Source organism: Haemaphysalis longicornis, unplaced genomic scaffold, assembly GCF_048455015.1.
Source record: "Haemaphysalis longicornis isolate Haplotype H1 unplaced genomic scaffold, Haemaphysalis longicornis Haplotype H1 scaffold_1, whole genome shotgun sequence".
Lineage (NCBI taxonomy): Eukaryota > Metazoa > Arthropoda > Arachnida > Ixodida > Ixodidae > Haemaphysalis > Haemaphysalis longicornis.
The window spans coordinates 97,171,646-97,194,668 of NW_027526203.1; the positions used below are offsets into that span (position 1 = coordinate 97,171,646).

Sequence of the window (23,023 nt, forward strand, 5' to 3'; positions counted from 1 at the left end):
TAATCTCGAGCGTAACCACGGCGGGCGTTAGAGAGGAAAACATGGACACAAAAAAACAGGTACAGAAGTGTCTATCTCTTCTTTTCTACCGTCCGTGGTTTTTACCTGCAAGGTTCAATGTCCACTCAATATCAACCAACAAGCCCATTTCCAATAACAAGAAACTTTTATTGTAGTGGCTCTTTCCTCTCAGCGTTAACACATCTTAGGCTTTGATGTAGTCGCAATCTGGGCAGTCATACGCAAAGCAAAGCGTCTGGTGTGAATATTGGCTGCGCGTCTGATAAGTAAGAAAACAGGCTGATATCATACTTCATACGGGCTGATCATACTATCATACTCCAAACTACTGCTGTGGTCTAACGCCCCCGCCCCCATCCCTCGCCTCGAGAAGGTGAGACTCCATTTGTCTATCTCGCTCCCATGCACACAACAACAAAACACTAACATCAATCCAGAGACATTGCACGATTTTGCTGAACTGTAGCATGACGGTGCGAAAATGATTTTTTGGCTTTATGGTGTAAAGAAAGGGACGGGCGAAAAGAAGCAGCACTTTGGAAGGGTGGCCTCCGGTGCTTATGGATCGCCACCTGTCCGTGTGCCCTCGTAGGCAGGGCCAGTAAGCTCTTGAAAACGACACAACCAGTACTCTAAGCTCCACTTTAATCGCAGACTGTCTCGGCGGTGCACTGTCATGCCTGAGACCTCGATAAACACCGAGAACGAGACGGTACAAAAGCATACTTATTCAAAGAAAGCAACAATGCACATGGACACTACGGAACCACCTAGACAGTCTGAAGGATACAAGGTACCAAAACGAAGCGAAACCTCGCATGTCGTACTAACGGAGACTGTTGACCCACGGGAAAGACACAGAACCCTTCAAAATTTAAGACACACCTCGTCCGAAGATGACAGACAAATCAGCACCACCTGCGTTTCAGCCAACTACCCGTACAGCATCACGAAGGCCATATGCAAAAGTCAGAGACTGCGAAAAAAACTGGTCAAAGAGTATCTTCCGCACAGAAAGCATCAGCGGGAGCACCTGCACAAACATTACGGCTGTAGAAAAGGGTGTTGGGACAGAAACTTTGTGACGTCGGGAAAAATCGGGGCACATAGAGGTAGTGGAAATTCTTCACACTAGAATTTGTGCAGATAAGGCCTTCATTTTTCTGTAGGGGGAATATGTTGAACGGGGTTTTGTAAGATAGCGTCTGCATCTTTCAGGGGGGGGGGGGGCGAGAGAGAGAGAGAAACGCTACTTCATTGGATCGCCTGCAGAACGAGAGGATCGCCTCCTAGAGAGGCACCCTATCGTGACGCGGCCTGGACGTCCTCGTGGTGTGCGCCGCAGGCGTCGACTGGCTCGGCTGACGGGCAGTGAGGGGGTGGATCCTCGGCCTCGCCGCCTCCCCGGGAGTCTCTGCCGTGCGAGAGCTGCCTCGAGCTGCTGGACGGCCTGGAGTTGGGTCGTGTATTCGGACGAAATCATGGCACTCGTGAAACTCTCCGGTAGCCGCGTCGGGGCGGCCGCCTCGTCTGGGTTGCGTTCACAATCCCACAATAGGTGGGCCAGAGTCGCGTTTGCTCCCGCGCACACACTGCACTGCACGCTGTCGTAGGCACCCGGACACACGTATTGCGCCAACACTGGTGTGATCACAGAGTTCGTCTGTAGCTGTCTGTAGAGCACGGCCTCGGCCCTTGTGAGCCGAGGATGAGGTGGTGGCATAGTTCGTCGGCTGAGCCGGTACCATTGGAGGACCTCGGTATAGGTCGTGAGGGGTTCGTGGTTGATGGCCGGCTGCCTAGCCGAGCGAGAGGCGAGAGGGGACGCCGCGCGGTTGGTGAGTTCGCGCGCGGCGGCATCTGCCGTCTCGTTGCGATTGGCGTGGCCGTTGCTGGAGCCGAGCGAGTCCATGTGCGCCGGGAACCATCGAAGGGACGTGGCGGACACTGATGGGGTCGTGGTGTTGCTTCGCACTTTCACTGCACTTTCACAAACACTGTTTCGCGCGTAACTGAGTATCGCGGAGCGCGAATCACTTAGCACTGTGGTGCACTGAGGGTCCGTCAGGGCCAGGGCAATGACCGTCTCCTCAGCATGATGCGCGACCGGGACGCGGAGACTGCAGGCGCTGTAGATGTCGCCGGTGGTAGCCCTGACTGCCACCGCTGCGTACGTGCCGGGTCGGTCGGGGTACTCGGCGACGTCAACGTAAAGGGCACCGGTGTCGCGGGCGTACAGCTCCGTGAGGGCCTTGGCTCGGGCGACTCGTCGGTCGCGGTTGTACTCGGGATGCATGTTCTTTGGTATGGGATTAACCCGCAGTCTGTGCGTGACGGCGTCTGGCAGCGGGCGTGTACTAGAGGTTGAGACTGCTCGGGATGCGTAGCCTAGCCGGTCGAGTATGGAGCGACCGGTGATCGCGGTTGAGAGCCGCTCGAGCTGGGCCGTGCGGTGGGTGCTCGGCGATCTCGTCGAGGATATTGTGAATGCCCAGCTCGAGGAGCCGCGCCGTGCTTGTGCTGTCGAGGAGCCCGAGGGCCGCCTTGTACGTCTTCCGCATCGCCGCGTCGATTTTGGCTCGTTCTGGCGTTTTCCAGTGGTGATATGCTGCCACGTATGCAACGTGGCTGATGGCGAAGGACTGTATCAATCGGAGGAGGCTGGCCTCCTTCATGCCGTGGTGCCGTGTGGTCACTCGCCTGATGAGGCGGGTGGCTGTCGTGAGCTTGGTGGCGAGGTGGTTGACTGTGGTGCCGTTGCAGCGATTGCTCTCAAGTATCATGCCGAGGACTCGGAGGGACTGCACTCGCGGGATGACGGTGCCGTCTCTTGTGCGCACGGTGATTGCTGCGCTGGTTATGCGGTGGCGAGGTGTGCCCAGTGGGGGTATCACTAGTAGCTCTGACTTTTGGGGGGAGCAGACGAGGCCGGAGCCTTCGAGGTGTTGTTCGATAGTGTCTACCGCGTGCTGTAGGGTCGTTTCGATGTGGCCGTCGTAGCCTCCGGGAACCCACAGTGTGATGTCGTCCGCGTATATGGTATGGCGAACCTGGGGTATCTCCGCTAGCCGGTTGGCCACGCCGATCATTACGAGATTGAAAAGCAGCGGGGAGATTACCAAGCCCTGGGGGGTTCCGGTGCTGCCTAGCGATTTCTGCGGTAGTTCGAGGTCACCCACGTGTATCGTGGCGGTGCGTTCCGAGAGGAAGTCGTGGATGTATGCGAATGATCGCCTGCCCACGTTCAGTCGCGATACTTGCGCCAGGATGGCAGAGTGCCGTACCTTGTCAAATGCGCTCTGCAGATCGAGACCGAGCACCGCCCGGTTGTTGCGGGGGGGGGGGTCATGTCGAGTATTTCGTGTTGTAACAGGATCATGGTGTCTTGGGTACTCAGGCGCTTTTGGAAGCCTAGTATGGTGTTAGGGTATAGCTCCTCAGTTTCAAAGTAGCGTTGCCATCGGTTCAACAGGACGTGTTCGAGAACCTTGCCGACGCATGACGTGAGAGATATCGGGCGGAGGTTCTCTTTGCTAGGTGGTTTGCCCGGTTTGGGGATGAGCACCGTCTTAGCTGTTTTCCATTGCTTGGGCAGCCGGCCCGCTCGCCAGCACACGTTGAAGTATTGAGTGAGGGCCGTGATGGCGCCGTCGTTGAGATTTCGTAGGGCCTTGTTGGTGATGCGGTCTGGGCCTGCTGCGGATTTACAGTTAAGGGTTTGCAGCACTGCTCGGACCTCCCATTCTTCGATGTCGCGGTCTAATAGCAGATTGTCTGCTCCCTTGTAGTCGTCATGCTGTTCCTTGGGGGTGCTGGGAAGGTAGCGGGCGTTGATTCTCCGGCCCGTTTTGTGTTCGCCTAGCGTTCGTATCGCCGCGTGCAGTGTCTGTGCCATATTGTGGCGTTGGAAACCCTTTGTCTTGGTTTCATCGAGTAGGTGGTGAAGTAAGTTCCAAGTCCTGCCCTTATGCATTTGGCCGTCGGCCTCGTTGCATACGGCGTGCCACTGCTGTGCGCAGAGTTCGCGGCTGTAGCACTCTATGGCTCGGTTGAGTTCTGCCACCTTTTTGCGCAGGCGGCGATTGGTGCGCCGCGTCTTCCAGCGCTGTAGGATGGATTGCCGAGCCTCGAGCATGTGTGCGAGGCGATTGTCAACCTGCGTGACGGTCTCGTCCGTGTCAATTTCGGTGGTTGTATTGGTGACCGTACGAACGATGTTGTCCGTCCATTCGTCTATATCCGTGATCACCGATGCCGATTGTGGCAGGGTCCGTCGGAACCGGTCCCAGTTGGTGAGTCTATGCCGGCGTTGGGGCTCGGTGGCGGTAGGTTTGGATATGGGTAGGAGTACCTCAATAATGTAGTGATCACTGCCCAGATTTTGCCCCGTGTTACGCCAACGCACCCCGCGCTGTTCTTTGGACGTGCGGACGAAGGTTAGGTCCGGGGTGTTGTCCCGCGTAACGGACGTGCCTATGCGGGTGGGTGTCGTTGGATCGGTGAGCAAATGGAAACCTGCGTCGGTAGCGTTGTCAATGAGGTCTCGCCCCTTTACCGTCGTTTTGAGGTAGCCCCAGTCTTCGTGGGGGGCATTGAAATCACCGCAGAGCAGGATCGTGTCCTCGGGCGCTAGGCGGAGGGCCTTGTGCAGGAGGGCACGAAACTTTTTCTGGCGGTGCGCCGGGTTGCTGTAGATGTTGCGGAGGAGAATTCTCTTTTTGCTTTTCCTTCCGATGATCACTTCGGTGGTGCAGTGCTCTATGGTGCTGCGGCCAACGATGTCGTGTGCCGTGAATGTAATACCTTTTCGAACAAAGGTACATACTCCTCGGCCGGCTCCTTTACCGCAGTCTCGCGGACTCGGAGGGCTGGCATGGGCTCGATAGCCGGGGAGAGTCGGAGTGTTTTCGCTGTGTGTCTCTTGTAGCAGTATGATGTCCGGAGCTCGGACGGCGCACTGTACGTGTTGTTAGAGGACCGCTTTCTTGTTGTGGTAGCCATTGGCGTTACAGTGCCACACTAATAGGTCGGAGGTTACTGTGGGGGTCCTGGCGGGCAGCCTTGGGCAGCCGGTCCGCTCGCCAGCACACGTTGAAGTATTGAGTGAGGGCCGTGATGGCGCCGTCGTTGAGATTTCGTAGGGCCTTGTTGGTGATGCGGTCTGGGCCTGCTGCGGATTTACAGTTAAGGGTTTGCAGCACTGCTCGGACCTCCCATTCTTCGATGTCGCGGTCTAATAGCAGATTGTCTGCATGTTGCTTGCAGGGGAGGCATGTTGTGAGGACCGTTCTCTGGGGCGAAGTGATGGTGGAGGCAGGCTTGTATTGCAGGGGAGGCATGTTGTATTGCAGGGGAGGCATTGCTTGCAGGGGAGGCAGGTTGTGAGGACCGTTTTCTGGGGCGAAGTGATGGTGGAGGCAGGCTTGTATTTGTGACAGGGTCTCTTGAATTGTTCGTACGTTGTGCTAGAGAGCGGCGAGGCGTCTGTTGCTGTGATCCTCGATCTTGTCCAGGCGGTCTGTGATGCGACGAAGGCGGAGGCTTTCGGTTGCTCGGCATTTGGGTTGAGGTTCAGGTGTAAGTTCCGGGGACCGGGGGTTTTGAGGGCTATTGTCGTCGTCCTCTGGGTCGACATTCTCTGTAGATAGCGGGATGGTGGGCGTCGGCGGTTGTGGCGGTGGAGGCTGCCGTTCGGCCAGAAGCTGCGTGAGTTTCCCATTGATGGCGGCGAGCTGCTGTCGTAGCTGAGCATTTTCAGCGCGGAGCGCTGACATTTCTGCGTGGACGGCCGGCGGTAGCATCGGTGCTGGCTGGGGAGCGGGCTTTGGTGCAGCCTTGGGCGCGGGCACGGACGCAGGTGTTCTGACGACGTCTGTCCATGCCACGCGCTCCCGTGAGCGTGACGCTTGACCTTGGCGCCTGCTGCTGCTATCGCTGCGGCGTCTGCTGGCGGAGCGCTGCCGGCTGCCGCTTCTGCCGCGCTGTCTCGAGCGGCTGCGTCCCCGTTCGCCACGTGGCTGGCGTAATGACGGGAAGCTCGCTGCGTCCATACGTGGCAGTTTGCGTTCCTGCTTATGTGATGTGACTGCGTTCTTGTGTTCCCACTGTCGTCGCTTGACTACGTACGGCATCTTGTAGCGATTCCAGCACCCCGGGGAGCCGGTCGGGTGGGGTTCTCCACAGAGCTTGCAATGAGGTGTACACTCAGTTTCGTGGTCTGCCCCGGGATTTGCTTTACCACACGCAAAGCACACCCGGACGTTTGGTTGCGGGCACACATCGGTTCGGTGGCCCACTTTGCCGCATTGTCGGCATATTTCGTAGTGTTGCCTGTAGAGGCTGCATTTAGTGAGGACCGAACCGTATTTCACAGTGTTGGGGACTTTTTGTCCCGCAAAGAGGACGATAACGGTGGTTGAATTCCCAATTCGGTGGGCCTCTATTGCGAGCGGGTTACAGGGGTTCACAATATTAGCAGTAAGTTCTGCGGGCGTATCCTCCACAGAGATATTTCTGATGACGCCCTTTACTGTGCCGTCCGGGGCTGCTCGGTATGCGTGCGCTTCGTGCGCTTGGCCGCCGATACTCAGCATTCGAAGCTGGGAGTACCTTCCGGTGCGTTGCTCGCTCGGGGTGCTTACAACAATAATGTTTTGTGCCACGTTCGTGCAAACAGTGTCCTCCATTGCCTCAGCCTTTGGTATCCCCGTGGCCACCATGATGGCCGACATTAATACGGGAGCCTCTATACGGCCGGTGTGGAGGCCGCCACGTGGTCGCATAACAATCTTGATCTCATCCCGCGGTAGCGTTGACGGCATGCGGGCTGCCTTTGTTAGCGTCGCGGTAACACGCTTAGCGAAGCTGGCTCGGGTCGTGGTTCTAGTCGTATCAGTAGTGGACTCACCGGGGACTGGCCGGGTCGCCCGCTGTTGCACGTGTTTCCCTGGTGTCGTCCACCCGGCGGTGTTGGTCGGCGAGAGCTCGTCGCCGTGCACTGCAACGATCGTTCGGCCGGTGTCGCGGTCGAGTTGCAGCTGTGGTGCCGTAGTCGCATCGTTGCTGGGTATCGCACTTGTATCCATTGCAGTTGCCATGGCTCCCGAACGCGCCGTGAGTAGACCGGGCGTTAGGCCTAGCGACCGGGGCCGGCGCGGCCGGGGTCGTACTCGAGCTAGGCCTAGGTTAGGCTTAGCTCGGCAGCCACGTCGAGCGCAAAAGAAATCGTTCGTAAAATCGAAAATACACGTACCACTTGGTCGAGAGTGATATCACTCGAGTCCGTGGGTGGTACCGTATGCACTGGTAACAAGAAAGCTGTGGTATCGTTGATTAACGCTGCGCTAATTGGAATAATAGCGGGAGCCGACGTGAGGTGGGTCTGCACTCGCCGGCGACCGCAGCGCCCTCCTCCGGGGGGGGGGGGGGTGCGAATGTATAAAAAGATTATTAAGTAGTAGAGAAAGAAGAAGTAGAATGTCGGAATGGTGGCCTGCAGTCTCTGTCTTCTCGTCGACCGTCCCTTCTCTACATATTGATTGTGGCAATGCGCACAAAGCCTATTTTTAGATTTAGGTCGTATACTATACCTGGTGACTTACGTACGCTCATTATATTGCCTGAATGACTGATCTTTAAAACGCACTTTGATAAAGCAATCCTGCAAAAAATTTTAAAGCCTGCAAGCAATGAAAAATAAACGAAGTTTTGATATAACACACGAGAAAAAATATCAACAAAAACCACAAACCTTTCATTATATGAATGAAATGCAGCTGTCACCAACCTACCTAAAACGACTTTCTGATCTTCCAAGGAATGACTAAGATAACAACCTTATTGGTTGCATTTCTACACAGCGAGAGAGAGAGAGAGAATCAACATCTTTAATTTTGAGTAAGTGGCGCAGGATCATGAGGGCACCGGCCCGGTGGGGGTGCGTCCGCTAGTCCGCGATGCCCTGGTTCTTGCTGACCACTCATGCCCTCTCTATCAGCATGCGCTTGGTCGAGAGGTCCGAGCTGGAAGCCGGTCCACCCACTGCTCGTTCCGTAGGACGGGAATTGGGTGTGAGGGATGGGTACGGTTGCTACAACCATAAAACCAGAGCACAGTAGGCGTTTCAAACTGGTCCATTCTCTTTTGCGGGTACGTACGCCACACTCATCGAAGGCATCACCATCATCAAAAACACAAAAACGATCCCTCCCGGCGTCATCTTTGTCGTCTGCTTGAACTCAGGAAACTGGCAAACAAGCTAGATGCTAGTCATCAGTATGTCCGCTGTCGTCTTCGTCGACACGTGGAACGTCGGCAGGATCCGCAATCATCGTCATTTTCGTCATCATCTTCGTCGGCTGAAAAGGTGCCGTGACGATGGGGGGAGTGCGCATCTCCTTCTTGAAAATACCGCTGCGCCGTATAATGCGGGCAGGTATGAGTTTTCGTTTTCTTCCTTAAAAGGGGCTTCTAGTTTTCTCATTTATGTCAGATGCTTTGATTCTGTCCCTAAGAACAAATCGAAAGGAGACGACGATGCCCATGTATCCTACAAATTGGCATCTCGTACTGCTCCGAAATAGCAGGGACGCTACTCAGCCAAAACAACGAAAGACCAATTCCTTTCGGCTGGACACCTTCATTCATCGAGCGCGAATGACGGCAGAGTTTATCGAGTCGCAGTCGACCAACGCCGAAGAGGTGACGGAGCTGCTGGACGACACTCGTATGCCGGTAACACCTTCCCGGCACCGAGGATCAAACCCTTGCTGATGATCAAGGCGGTCAACGCGCAGAGCCCCACGACGAGATGGAGCTCAAGGTACGGAGACTCCAGGTGAAGCTCCTTAAAGAGAGAGCGCGCACATCCGCCGAACTCGCGGTGATTGAGAGTCTTCGAGAAGACATCCGCCTGGCAAATCGTCGCAACAAGGCACTCAGCGTCGCCAATTGTGAAATAATGCGAGGCATTGAAGCCGAAAAGGAGAATATAGCTAATTGGAAGGTCGAGACAGAAGCGATCCGCAAGGGGTGCAGACACCTGAAGAAGAAAAGCAAGGCCTCCGAAGAACGCGCCAAGCGCCTTCAGAACGAGGTGACACGTGTAAAGCTGGAGGTCAGCATGACAGAGCTTTCGCGCAACGCTGCCCCCCATCCTGGGCAGTCCACAGCGGCGACTTCACAGCACGATGGAGGTTCGGGTGATGGCAACGACAACCGTGCCACATCTAACGTCGAGGAATTGCCGCCAACTGGTGGAACACAGAGAGACTCCCATGACTGCTACACGTCTACTAGGTGACGTTTTCCTGCAGCCTCCTGTGCGGCGTTTGCCACCTTCGCACTAATATTCCTGGCAACGCAAGCGAAAATAAATGTGCCTGTACAGTGGCCTTCGGTAAGTCTTGTAGTCATTGTAAGGATCTTCAACATGTTTTGCTATAGGGTATTTTTTATACTTGAATCCCCAGGCCAGGCCAGGCCACGGCCACGAAAATTCCAGCCACGGTAACTTCGTACTTTTAAACGGTATTAAGCGCTTAGGAAACCCCTAAGAAGTGTAGTACAGCCATTCATGTAGGTGTGATAAAACTCAATATTTAAAGTTATAAAAAAAAACATTTCCAGCACTATAGTGGCGTTGCTATAATTGCTGTTTGGTATTCTCGTTTGGGGTAAAAAAGCTGGTATTCACGAAATTTAAATCACAGACGGATTCAAGGGAGTACTTTTATATAACGCTCTTTAAAATATATGAACTTGTGAGCCGGAGGTTCTCCGCAATGAGCTGGCGGTGGTATTTTTTATTTGTGACAAAGGAAACTTGCTTCGGTTTTCTTCGGCGTGCGTGAAGAATAGGTACTCAGCAATGTAGTTGACCCAATATCCTGACCGAGGCGCTATATCGGGATTAATGAAACAGCGCCCAGTTTATTTCCTGGAAAAATACGCCGCGGTGGCTCAGTGGCTATGGCTTTGTGCTCCCAACCCCAAGTACGCGTATTCGATTCCCGGCCGTGGCGGCAGCTTTTCTGATGGAGGCGAAAAGCGAACACGCTTGTGTGTCCGAGATTTCGGTGCTCGTTAAAAGTCCCCAGGTGGTCAAATTTACTCCGGAGCCCTCCACTACGGCGCGCCTCTGCGCTTATGTAGCGTCAGTGCGGTAAACCCCACAATCAATCAATTTTCCCGGAAAAGTTGAGTCGCGAAATTCCGGGGTGCAAATTTCCTCAATACCGTAATTTCTCGCCGCATTCTTTCCATCCTTCTACCGCTGTGAACCTACTTATTTAGACCCGAACACACTCACCCTGATCGCAATTTATTTCTAATTAAAATGGAGCAGGCCTGCTCCTACACCAGGTCCGGACATCAACAATGCCATGTTCGAGTGCTCGAGTGCTTTTGCAATTCTCTATGGTACTGTCCTCCGTTCTCTAAGGACGTCAGTAGCTGCAACATCCCATTCCACCCACCCCTCCCCATATCCCGCCGTGGATTTGAGCCAATGCAAGTTGCAACAACTTTCCCCACCCGTCACTTCCTGCACGCACCCAGTGGCATCTACTGGTTCGCGTGCAACACTCCTCCTATTACAGAGAAGCTTCCAGCCTCTCACTGGTGTCGTCTGTAAGACACCTTTCTCTTGGGAAGTCACTACCCCCACGTTGTCCGCACTCTTCAGCGACTTCTATCGCGGACCTAACCATTTAATCTGGCACTGCACTGCATTCCAAGACCATCGATATATTATCGAAAATGCACTCCCAAATGGCTCTTCACCAGCTAATCCCCCATACCATGACCCCCAATTCCTTGCCGCGCTAGGCACTTTTTCTCTTGAGAGCGGTCTGGCTCGAGTAGTGTGAGCCGGGGCTTACAACCCACTCGGTCCCTCAAACTGGACAATTAGATCCTCAATGAACAATTAGATCCTGTGCGGCCCTTGAATATTCAAGAAGTGTGAATCCTCCCTCCCTGCTTTTCCCATTTCCCCCCCTCTGGCCAACCGCCCGTCCCTTCCCAATAAAGGACTTTACTACTACTACTACTCTCGTGATGATGATGATCGTGGGGGAAGTAAATAAAAATTAAAAGGCTTCCCATGGTTGGAATTGAACCCGGGTGCCTCGCGTTGTGAAACCGACTAGTGGCACTAGATAAATTATGTGAGTACGGCAACTGAGGCGCGCAGCTCAGCAACGGCCGCCATTTTGTAGTTTATCAGTGTTGCGAGATTGCCGCTATAACGGCCTCGCCGCTAACTTTGACCGGGCTGTTTGTTATCAACGCTGCCGAAGATGCAGCAAAACGGCATCTTCGGACACATTTCCGCTCCTGAAATGTTGCAACACGCGTTACCCTTGATCCGGGTTCGGAACGACATCAGTTGCGTGCAGTCAAAAGCAGGCAGGACAAGCCAAGCCTACCACATTTGACGGACTAAAATGCATAAACAACAAAATGTCGGCACCGTCGCAGTGTAAAAAAATGTCACAGTTAGATCTCGCCTCTCCATCTTCTTGGTGAATGACGAAGACGAAATAATGAAGTTCTTTTGATGCTCGAGCCGAGAGGACGAACTCGACTCGTTCCGATGACCGACGTCCGATGCTTGAAGCAGGTGAGCGATGAGGACTGCCTTTCTTGCTGGGTATTAGGTTTTTTACACTATTTATTTACATCATGAATGACGGGCAGAATGACGGTTACATTGTCACTCTGCCCGCAGCAGCCGGTTCGGCCAAGATCTATACTGAACTAGAATCCCTCTCGACCGACCCCCGGACAAAACCCAATACCCCGGTTTTGATCCCAAAAACCACGCCTCCAAAGGGCGCGTTCAAGAAAGAGCGAAAACCTTTTTCAACATGATTCAGATGCAGCACAGATTGGCCACGAGAATCAACCAACCGTAAACATGTCCCTACCTGCGGTCACATCACCCAACGCTCTCTCTCATGCAACTCCTTGTACGTTTCTCGCACACCGACAAGCAAATACAAGACATCTGCCACCTAAAGTCACTGACCGCGCGGAGTGGTCGAACCATTACGTTAATCGGGCGGCGTCTGCTCAAAAGCCAAAGCCGAACGCTTAGAGCGGTCCTCGCCTTGCCGCCTCGGATTGTCCGCGCGCGCTCGCCGGCGCAATAAGGCAGTCGTGGCTAATCCCTCCCTATAGCCCAGCCGACCATTTTCGAGGCTAATGACCCGTGCCCACACCATTCTTCTGCTATTGCATACAACTGTTTTTCTGCTCTCAAGTTATTTTTGTGTGGAGATATTGAGCTGAATCCAGGGCCTAACACCGCGCAAATGTTCAAGAAAATTTTGGAAGGGCAAAATGAATTACGAAAGGATGTGACTGACCTGCTTGCAAAAACTGAAAATCTTATAGCAGACGTTGGCAAACGGTTTCTTAAAATCGAAAATCACATCTCGGAACTTCAACTGAAGACAGAGAAGTTAGATGACCTGGAAAACCTAATATGCACGCAGCAAAACATCGAATTTCAAACAAGAAAACTTAAGGACCTCGAAGATGGGAGCAGACGCTCTAACGTGGTGGCTTTTGGTATAGCAGAAGATCCCGCCGAAAGTGAAGCTGATCGCAGGCGCAAGGTTATCACGGATACCTTTGAAAGAAAGCTAAATCTAAAATGCAATTCCGTAGCCTGGATTCATAGGCTAGGTAAGGCAGCTACTAACGCTACTAATATACCTGTGATCCTTTACTTTCAAGACTACAACGAAAAGGCGTCCGTAATGAAGAACGTTAAAAAATTTAACGGTACTAAAATCTTCATTCAAAACGATTATTCTCAGCAAACCTTCCAATAGCGCAAGCTTCTTTGGGGAGCTCTAAGGCAGATAAATCCCAAGGCAAAACAGCTTTCCTTATACATGATAAGTTATGCGTTGGCGACGACCTTTTCATCTGGAATGATGCAAAAAATGAGAGGCAAATAATTCGCCGTAAAACCACTACGAAGACCGCTGACGATTTGGTTAGCAATGCCGTTAGCAACCGTTTTAGGCTTGTCAACATAAATGCCCGAAGTATTGTGAACAAGATAAATCAACTCGAAGCTGGACTTTTGTCACGCAGCCCGTACATTGCTGTTATCACCGAAACCTGGCTTCACAGTGCTATACTCGATGAAGAAGTCGGTCCACCCGCTTATAAAATAGTTCGTAGGGACCGTGACACGAGAGGCGGGGGCGTCGCTGTCATTTTTAAGCAAAATATTGCCGTCATTCCCTTGACGCAATGTCCGGAATCTGAATGCCTGTGCCTCAAGGTTACTCTTAATGGTCGTGTTTTTATTTTGTATGCTGTTTATAGACCTCCCGACTCGAAACCTGATTTTCTTTAAGAAATTCAAAATCATGAAAGAATTCAACCACCACGAACTGTTTATCGCGGGTGATTTTAACTTGCCGGGCATTCACTGGAAAAGCCTACGTTCACATGCTGAATTTCTGCATTATGCTCGATAACAACCTAGTTCAAGTAGTGCAACAGCCTCCTCGGGTTGCCACTAACGCATGCTCATTACTTGATCTTGTGTTTTTTCATCGTTGTATTATCGATTACGATGTTGCTGTGGAGCCCGGAATATCCGATCACGAAGTTGTAACGGTATCTTTTAGCTTAGGTGGAAATATATCTGAGGTTGTGCCTTCGCTCAAAAATGTTAAAGATTACTCTTACGCAAATGACAGAGCTGTAGTTTCATATCTTGAAAAAATATTTTCGCTTTTGGCCATCATAATATTACATTATTATGGGACAAGTTTACATTATTATGGGACACTGCATCGACCACTTCTTTCCTAGCAAAGTTAAAAAAACTGCGAAGTATACACCCCGGATAACCCGGTCGATTATACATTTGAAACGCAAGGCGAAACACCTACGTCACAAATGCGAAACCTCGCCTAAACTTACCGACATTCGCGCAGCTCTGTCAGGTGCAATTAAGCATGCCAAGGGCACTATTTTAATACTACTTTGACTAGCCTTATAAAATATAACCCACATAAATTCTAGCGTTTTATTGGTGCGCGAAAAAAAAAGGGTTTGCCACATTTCGCATAATGGTCACCTACTAGCCGGTCCCAAAGTTAATGCAGACCTCTTTAATAACTACTTCCAACGCCAGTCGAAAATAAGCACGCATTGTTTTCCTCCAGTGCCCAAGTCATCTCGTATTCTGGTGTCCTGAACATGCTTATTAGGTTAAAACCAAAATCATCCCCTGGGCCCGATGGTATACCTAACGCCTTCCTTCGGCGTTATGCAGAAACGTTGGCTAGTTTCCTCGTTCCTATGTTCCAGGCTTCGCTTAGATCGGCTGCTTTGGCTCCTGATTTCTAGGTAGCCCGTGTGGTTGCCGTTCATAAAATGGGTGATCCTCTTATCATTCCGAACTATCGGCCTATTTCAATAGTCTCTTCAGCCTGCAAACTTCTTCAACATATTGTAGCAACTTGCATCTCTGATTTCCTGGACCAGCACAAAATATTGACCCCTTTCCAACACGGATTCCGAAAATGCCTGTCTACAGTCACTCAACTATCCACAGTAATTCACTCTCTTGCTTCCACTCTAGATAAACGCGGCCAGGTTGACGTCATTTTTCTTGATTTCAGTAAGGCCTTCGACTGCGTTCCACATGACAAACTAATTAATGAGCTACGTGTTATAGGGATTCCTCCTTTCCTTGTGGCATGGGTTTCTTCCTATCTCACTAACCGTAAGCACTATAGCTTCAATGACCACATTTCCGATGTTCTCCCAGATACATCCGGTGTTCCACAGGGTAGCGTACTTGGGCCCATACTTTTTCTTATCTATTATAATGATATTGTTGATTTTGTTGCTGAACCAGCACAAATACGTCTGTTCGTAGATGATTGTATTGTGTTTAATAACATCCACTCTTTAGATGACCAGACAGCCCTAAATTCTTCTCTTAACAGTAGTCGTTCGTGGTGCACGCAATGGGGTATGAGAATTAATTACTAGAAATAAGTTTATCTTAGATTTACCAATAAAACTCATCCCCTCAAGTTTTGCTACATGATTTCCAACAATCCCTTAGCTGAGGTTTATTAATATAAGTATCTCTGTGTTACAATTACTGACAACTTAAGCTGAAATACTCATATCAGGAACATTTACGCTTCAGCGTTCCGTAAGTTATGTCAACTGAGGCATAAACTTAAAGATGCTCACTGTCATGTGAAATACCTGGCCCACAACCCTCATAAAAACAAAATTAGAATATGCTTGCATAGTTTGGGATCCGTACACCAAGGTTAACATTAACAATCTCGAGAAAATCCAAAGAAGAGCTGTACGTTTCATCTATTCAAAATATAACCGCCCTGATTCCGTGTCTCAACGAATGAACACAAATAACATCCAAACTCTTGAACTCAGGCGCAAACTTCTTCCCGTAAAATTTCTGCGCCAACTAGTCAATAAAGAGATGGGATTAAATACTAGTTTGTATGTAAATCCACTTTCAACCAGATCCCGTCACACCTATGACAAATCTCTAACACCATTTTTTGCTAGGACTAACATTTTCAAATTTTCATTTTTTCCCCGAACTATCGAAGAAAGGAATTCGTTACCTATTTCTGCACTTCCCACTGTTGAATCCATCAAAGCTTATTTTAGCCCAAATGCCACTGTGCTGAGCTGATGCCTCGCCCTTGTTAAATGCATTGTTTTTTTAATCTTTATACCTTGTATTATTCCTTACAATTGTGGCTCACGTATTCTTGTATTTTGTACGTTTCTTGTCCACCCCTGCTTGTGTGGTCAAGGCTGCAGTATTGAATAAATAAATAAATAAATAAATAAATAAATAAATAAATAAATAAATAAATAAATAAATATACGAAAAACACGTAAATACGCAAATCCTTAAAGCATACGCCGCGCGCCTTTTCGACACTAAGAGACGGCATCCTTTCGCTTCCCGTCAGCTTTTCCACCTTGTTGACGAACGACTGCGCCACTTCCCAATATCGGCAAGCCATAATAGCGGAATGCGCGTTTCCGGAGAGGAAACACCGCGCCAGAGTTGTTTTCACTGCCGTGCACCCATCCGCCGTTCGCTGAGACTGCCCGGTCGAGCTGACCGCATACCAACGCAGCAAAGGTACTCGGGCAAAGCACCCCCGTCTTTTGCCACATGACAGGAAGGAACGCAAAGCATGCACTCGGCGGCCCCCAACTTCGCGTCCCTGCGGTTGCATGAAAGAAACGCAGCGTGATAGCTACAAGCGGAGGCAACGCCGATACATGAGCCACCGGCGGCTTTCTCTAATTAAATGAGGATCCCCAACTTAACAGTCACGTGATGCGAACTGACCAATGATCATGCCGGCTCCACAGAACAATAGAAGAAAAGAGTGCCGAAGCTATGTAACCTTATCTAGTAACGCTAAAGCCGACGTGTATCCGATTGAGCCATTACGGCACGGTCGAACCAGTTGGAATTTGGTGATGGGTGCATGGACTTGCGAAATTCGACAGAAAATTCACGTCTCCGTCAAACGAAGACGGTGGTTGAATGCCAGGGAAAGCTTTGGAATGCCCGTATCCCTAAATCACTAGCGAGCACAATCGCAGGGCAGTAAACCGTCCGTATAAGAAAGGAGTGTTCGAACAAAGTGCGGACAGTGTTACATCGTACTTTACACAACACAAAAGAAACATTACACAATGATACAACTCGCTTCTTTCTTGGTTCGTTTGGTGTTGGACTTGATTTTGGAAAGCTTCGCGGGTCCCCACATTGTCGATTAGACCTGAAGTAGTTGATTTTTTTTTATTTCGAGAAACCTCAAAATAACTTGGTTGTCAAACCTCAATAGCGTAGGTGAACCGCTGTGCGCTTCGACCCGACCGGTCTGGGTTTTGAGCCCCAGTAGTTCATGGGTATTTTCTAAAAAAACCTTGATTTTTTAACGTGGAAACCATTATTTTCGTAGATGAAGACGATTTGGTGTCTTTTAGGTCAGTTTCTTGGTCGGATGTGCAGCAAGTCACGCATTAAACAGTGTTCTGCATCGCCGTGAGAAGTGCCGAGCTTGAGCCTACCTCGGAAGGGAACATAGCTGTTAAGTGGTCGAGTTGGCTATCCCAGCAACAGCACCCGCACACAAGCACAAGTGCGCAGATGGGCCACAGCTAGGTAGTAACTGACCGGAAAAAAACTGGCGCAGCTTGCATTAGTGGCGCAAGGCTGGAGAAACAGCGGAGCGGGAGGGACGACCTAGATTATTCGGGTTTTTCTAGGCTTTGATAGGCTTCGGAGAGATACTTGGGGTTGGATCGTAGCCTTCTCCTATGTTATCGAGCAGTGACATGACGGCGTTTGCGCTGCGCTTCTTCTTCCTGGGGAGTTATATACGTCAGTCGACTAATGTCGGCGGGTGGGTAAATGATGTGCTCGGTGTGGAATCACCAGGCACTGTGGGTCGCCGACGCGGCGACACGAAGTCACACGAAGTCGAAGTCATAGCTAGGCGAGGCTTGGTTCCGTCTACGCAGCTCGCGAAGGTCAAGCCGGGTAGCTCGCGCCGAAGTTTTTCCACTTGGTATGTTTTTGCTAATGCCACCGGACCAAGCTCTAACTTAAACAGCTCCGTTGATGAAATATTTCCCACGAATCAATACCAAGCGACTTATACTTTCAGTCAATCAACTACTCTTATAACTAATGAACATTTTTAGTCAAAGTAAACTCCCGTTCGCATATTCGGTGTACGCGATATTCGGTTCCATGATAGGTGCCAAGCCGACACTTCCGGTGTATGGGGACCATTGTTTAAACGTGATGACATGCCGCGGCCCATTTCAATATGCATCAAAAAGATACCAAACAACCCTTATTTATGAAACAATCAGTAGAATTATGTGATTGTGTGAGGAAGACATTTTAGAGAAAAAAGTGCACGAGTCTTGGAAAAGTCTCGCAGTACTGGGACTCGTACCTAGGTCAGGGAGACATTATAGAGTAAAAAACTTTACGAGTCTTGGAAAAAACTCGCATTGCTGGGGCTCGTACCTAGGCCATTCTCTCAGAAACGCGAGATTGTGACTTTAGGGAACCAAGACACAACAGCGCAGTCCTTTTAGCAGTTGCTCAAAAAAATAAACGGACTATTTCGAAATTATTGAGGGCCTAAAAAGAGGAAAAAGCTGCAGCTGCCGGAAACATAAACGTGAATCTCCTAAAGCAGGGAGAAGATATCGTACTGGAAAAGCTTGCTCTGTTATTTTCAGAATGCTCAAGGACTCTGAAAGTACCCACGGCCTTTGATATAATTACGACTCACAAGAAGCGAGACCCCAAAGATCTTAAGAACTACAGACCCATTAGCCTACAGTAAATTGTTTACAAGCTGTTTACGAAAGTACTAGTTACTAGAAAGTACTAGGCTGTTCATAAGGAACAGCCTAGGTTTGCAACAACCAAGAGAGCAGGCTCAGTTTCGGAAAGGATATTGAACAATGGACAACATCAATGTCGGCAACCAAGCAATAGAAAAATCCGCAAGGTATAACAAGCCCCTTGACATGGCATTCATAGACTAAGAAAAATTGTATGATTGGTAAGCACCGCAGTAAGGCTGGAAGCATTGAAGGACCAGAGAGTAGAGGAGACCTACATAACACCCTTAAGCGGCATATGCTTATTTATTTATCATAGCCTCAAGGCCAAAGGCATTTCCTGACACCTCAGAGGAGTCACGGAACTGCCCTCAGAATGAAAGATCGCGCCCATAAAAAGCACGCGGCTGTGGCCTCGAGAGGGAGAAGGAGAAGTTTCGTATACACCGCATCTAAGGAGCTTACATGCATCTAAAGAGCTCTCCAAAAAGACTATGTTCGCACTTCGAGTCTGCGCAGATTTGCGCAGCGTGTGAGCTTTATAATCCCCGTTCAAATACCTCAGATGACCGCTTCGGCCTGGTTGGCTCCTCTGGAAAGGAAGCATCTGACGCAGCCAATTCGATTCGCGTTACTTTGCAAGCAAGTTCGGTGGCCCCAAAGATGGTGACATACATCACAAGGTAAATGTAACTCGTAGCCAAGCTTCCATAGAAGCCCATACGTTCAGAAAATGGCGGCTCTTAAGCTGCTCATGGGGCTTAGCGCCATCTGTGTGAGGAGAGAACACTTCCGGCGGAACAAAAAATAAACAGGATGTGACGCAAGATCCGGTCAGAAAGTGACGTCATTTTGGTGGCATTAGCGCGAAAATTTGACTTCAAAATATCCATTAACAGGCGTATGATCGCTAAGGGCTCATGTCATTGCCATCTGACGCAAGTTGGCGAGCCCTTGGCGTTTGTGCATCAAGTCAACGCCAGCTTAACTAATACAGACTCATTACTAGTGAAACGTACTTAAGCACACTGTCGTATGATTCGCCTCGGTGTTTATAAAAACGTCTTGCATTTTCTCTGAGCCTTTAACTTGTATTCATGCCTTCCACTGCTAGGCAATCAGTTGTTGATTTTGATTGCAGTGGGTGGCGAACCGGGAAACGGGCACGTTTCCGGTTCGCCACGTTTCCCGGGCACGTTCCCCCCCCCTTCCCCCCTCCGGCCGGAATATTTTTTTTTCTCCCATTGGATACACAGCGCAAACTGACACTTGACCACTCTCCCCGGCCCATCTTTCATTACAAAAACGTGCCCACTACACTACACGTGCCCACCCCGATACAAATTTCTACCAACGCCACTGCTGGGTTTAGTTGCGTCGCACATACGGAGGTTGCGTGGGCGCCTTAAGTATACATCAAGGCTATATAATGCTTGCTCGGTTTGCGTACTTCTGTTCAAAGAGAAGAAATAACGCATAGTCAAGACGTTTGATTTTTATTCCTGGATAAGCATAAAACAACTTTACCACACTGTACAAAATCAGCACGTATACATTAAGTACAAAATGTTCGTGGGCACTACATTCATTATGATTTTTCTTACGCGCCGAAAAATTTACTTTAACCCTAACACGCGGCATTATGAGCAATGAAAGTCTCAACAGCAGAACTACTTCCAAACAAGAGATAAGAACTAGGCACTGCATCTTGACGCAGAAAACCGGGCCGCAGGAATGCCGACTCACGAAAGTGCACCGAGAACACCGCAGCTGTCCCGGCGTCTTATCAAGTAGACATGAGTTTTTACAGAACTTCACTCAGTATTCACGCCTGCAATTTTCCGGTTGCATTGTTTAGGCAAGTGTCGCGACAGATAAGTAAAATAAGGAAAAATGGATCAATGCAAAAGAGGGCGATGGCAGTATGTAAAAGCACATAGCAGTAAAGATCTGGCAGCAGCGCAGCACGGAGCAGCACAACACAGTACTTCGATGGAAATAATGCTTGCGCATACAAGTGCGGGAAGCAACGATCATTACAAGCGTTGTAATGCAATAGAAAAGACACTGAGATAGACAATTCAAGCGAATCTTTTAAATTCCAGTAGTAATACACTGAGAAGTCTGAGAGTAATTGACACCACTTGCTGCGAGCCAGCCTGAGGTGAAATCAAGAGATAACTATGACAAAACAAAGCTTTAGACCCATTTTTTTTCGAAGCACCACCACGTCCCCTTACAAAACCCCCGTGCACGTATAAACAGTTCTATAGTATCGCGTTACCTGTGGAAATAAGAGGAAAATGGCGCAGTGAAACGCCAGACGTACGAGAGTTGCTGTTGCAACCTTGTACAGCACATCGTTTCCGTAGGTACCGAGGAAAGGGCTCCACTCCAACAGTTGGCAGCATCGTCCCGTAGTTCACCGTGCCAGGCGGGCACGGTACTAAACGTGTTAACCAATGTTACAACGCAACTGGCAACTCCACGCACAGCGAAAATTAAGTGCACAGGAAATTAACAAGGAAAAACGAATGCAAATGCGGACCACCAAAACACGCGAGGGGCGTTTCCTAGCAGACGAACTTTAGGAGCGCCTTTCCGAGCACTACAAGAACTGCATCACCGAGCAATGGCATGTGCCATTCTTCAGAGGGAGCTACAATAAAGGTGTTTGAGAATGAACAACATTTTCATAAATTATTTGCACACTGTGCCTAAATAAATCTGATTCAGAAATAAATATCGTTCGTAAAATGTAACTGTTGTTTTATTGTTGAATAAAACTTGGTTTTTTGTTACTAGTGTTTATTCCCCCCCCCCCCCCCCCCCCCCCCACATAGTCGCGCTTCAATCGCCACTCCCACAAGCCCCCGTGCTGATGTCGCTGGCAATAGGTTCTGAACCGCTTTTCGCCCGAAGCTTCGCCCGAAGCTTCGCTACCGAAGCTTCGCTACCTTGTACATCAGTTAATCAGCAGCATAAGTGCGGCAAGTGCTGCTCTTCTCCATACCAAGTTTGTATTTCAAGGCCTCAAGCGCAACAAGTCTTCTCTGTCTACTGGCCCAAGCAGTATTTCCGCAGTCAAGCTGAAAGCTTTTAAAGGTACCCTCGTTCCTATTTCAGCATCTAGCGACAATGACTGCTTTATTACGAACACAGTTACTGCTACACAGAAAATATCCGGGGTTCATTCCCTCTTTAGGTCAGGCAATAAAACAGACTAAACATGTTCCTTTGCACAAGCAGCTGTTGGACTTTCTTCCTGATGCTGGCATATATGCAGTATTCTGTAGTGCATAAAGTCTATTGCGGTATTCGTCTTCTCGTTCTTTCTACCTAGATATCAGTTTGCGGATGTAGCTGTCATTCCTATAATACTTTGTGTCAAAATGGCGCAACAAAAGTAACTACCGGCCGACTTCAAGCCTTTCTGATGCGTTTACACACTTTGACATCCGCGACACTCACGGTAGTGTCTTTGTGCGTGAAAACTCCTGTGCTACCTAATGTGCATGGCTTCATAACTCTACGTTCAACGGCACCTAGGCTTGATGGTTTAATGATGCATGCTGAGCTCAGATCGACACCGAGGCCAGATCGACACAATTTAATGCCATCGTAGTAAGGCTTTCGACGTCGTTACTCACTGACTGTTGCTCAAAACATTGGCTCTCTGTGCAGCCTATGCTCCTTTAATAGACGCTGTTATGTTACTGTAAATGGCCCAACATCTGTCGACTACACTCCTACCAGTTGCCTACCTCAGGGGTCCATGTTGGGTCCTCGTTTTTTCTTTGTTTTCATTAACAATGTAACTTCCTCTATTAGCAGTTAATCTTTTCTTCTGTATGCTGATGATATAAATATGCACAAAATTGATTGATTGATTGATTGATTGATTGATTGATTGTAGGGTTTAACGCGCCGACGCAACGCAGGCGATGAGGCGCGCCGTAGTGGAGGGCTCCGGATTAATTTTGACCACCTGGGGATCTTTAACGTGCGCCGAAATCTCGTACACACGGGCGTTTTTGCTTTTCGCCTCCATCAGAAAAGCGGCCGCCGCGGCCGGGAATCGAACCCGCGACCTCGTGCTCAGCAGCGCAACGCCTTAGAATATGCACAAAATAGTTATGTGCATAGTCAATTGCCCTGCCCTTCAACACCACATCTCTTTGTTGGTAGGCTGGTGTGCTTAGCAAGCCGGATTGTAAACCCATCACGAACCAGGGTTATCACCTACAACGCGAAAACGCATGCCTTCGAAGTTTTCTTACACTGTTCGTAATGCTTGTCTTTCAAATGTTCGCAAGGACAGGGGGAACCCTTGGAGTTCTTTAACAATTCGCTCAGTTTTACTACCCATATTAGACATATGTTGTGACGGGCACTCCACTCTGTGGGTGTGGTGTGGAGGTATGCCAGAAATTTCCCATCCCCTGCTGCTTTTCGAAAGCTTCACACGTCAATTTGACTTCTACAATTGGAAAATTTATCCTGTGTTTGCCATGGAAGCTGGGAGCCCAACCATCACCATCTTAAAAGGGTGGAGAAAAAAATTATTCATCTCTCTTTCTAA

The 23,023-nt window shown here is 49.7% G+C and overlaps 1 protein-coding gene across 1 annotated transcript; it reads right to left on the minus strand.

Moving 5' to 3' along the window:
• Positions 1-2,378: 2,378 nt before the first annotated feature.
• Positions 2,379-7,118, minus strand: LOC144142785 (uncharacterized). Its single transcript, XM_077674553.1, has 4 exons — positions 6,929-7,118; positions 5,060-5,191; positions 3,509-4,824; positions 2,379-3,320 (listed from the first exon to the last, which is right to left on the minus strand). The coding sequence occupies exons 1-4, from the start codon at positions 7,116-7,118 to the stop codon at positions 2,379-2,381; spliced, it is 2,580 nt and encodes an 859-aa protein (XP_077530679.1).
• Positions 7,119-23,023: the final 15,905 nt, after the last annotated feature.

Excerpts from the sequence above, each read along its gene's own strand:
- LOC144142785 (XM_077674553.1), bottom strand. The coding sequence starts at position 7,118 with ATGGCAACTGCAATGGATACAAGTGCGATACCCAGCAACGATGCGACT. Across the intron at positions 5,192-6,928 it reads GGCGACCCGGCCAGTCCCCG|CAGGCCCAGACCGCATCACC; the intron begins GTGAGTCCACTA and ends GTAAATCCGCAG. Across the intron at positions 4,825-5,059 it reads TGCCCGCCAGGACCCCCACA|GTATTACATTCACGGCACAC; the intron begins GTAACCTCCGAC and ends TTGTTCGAAAAG.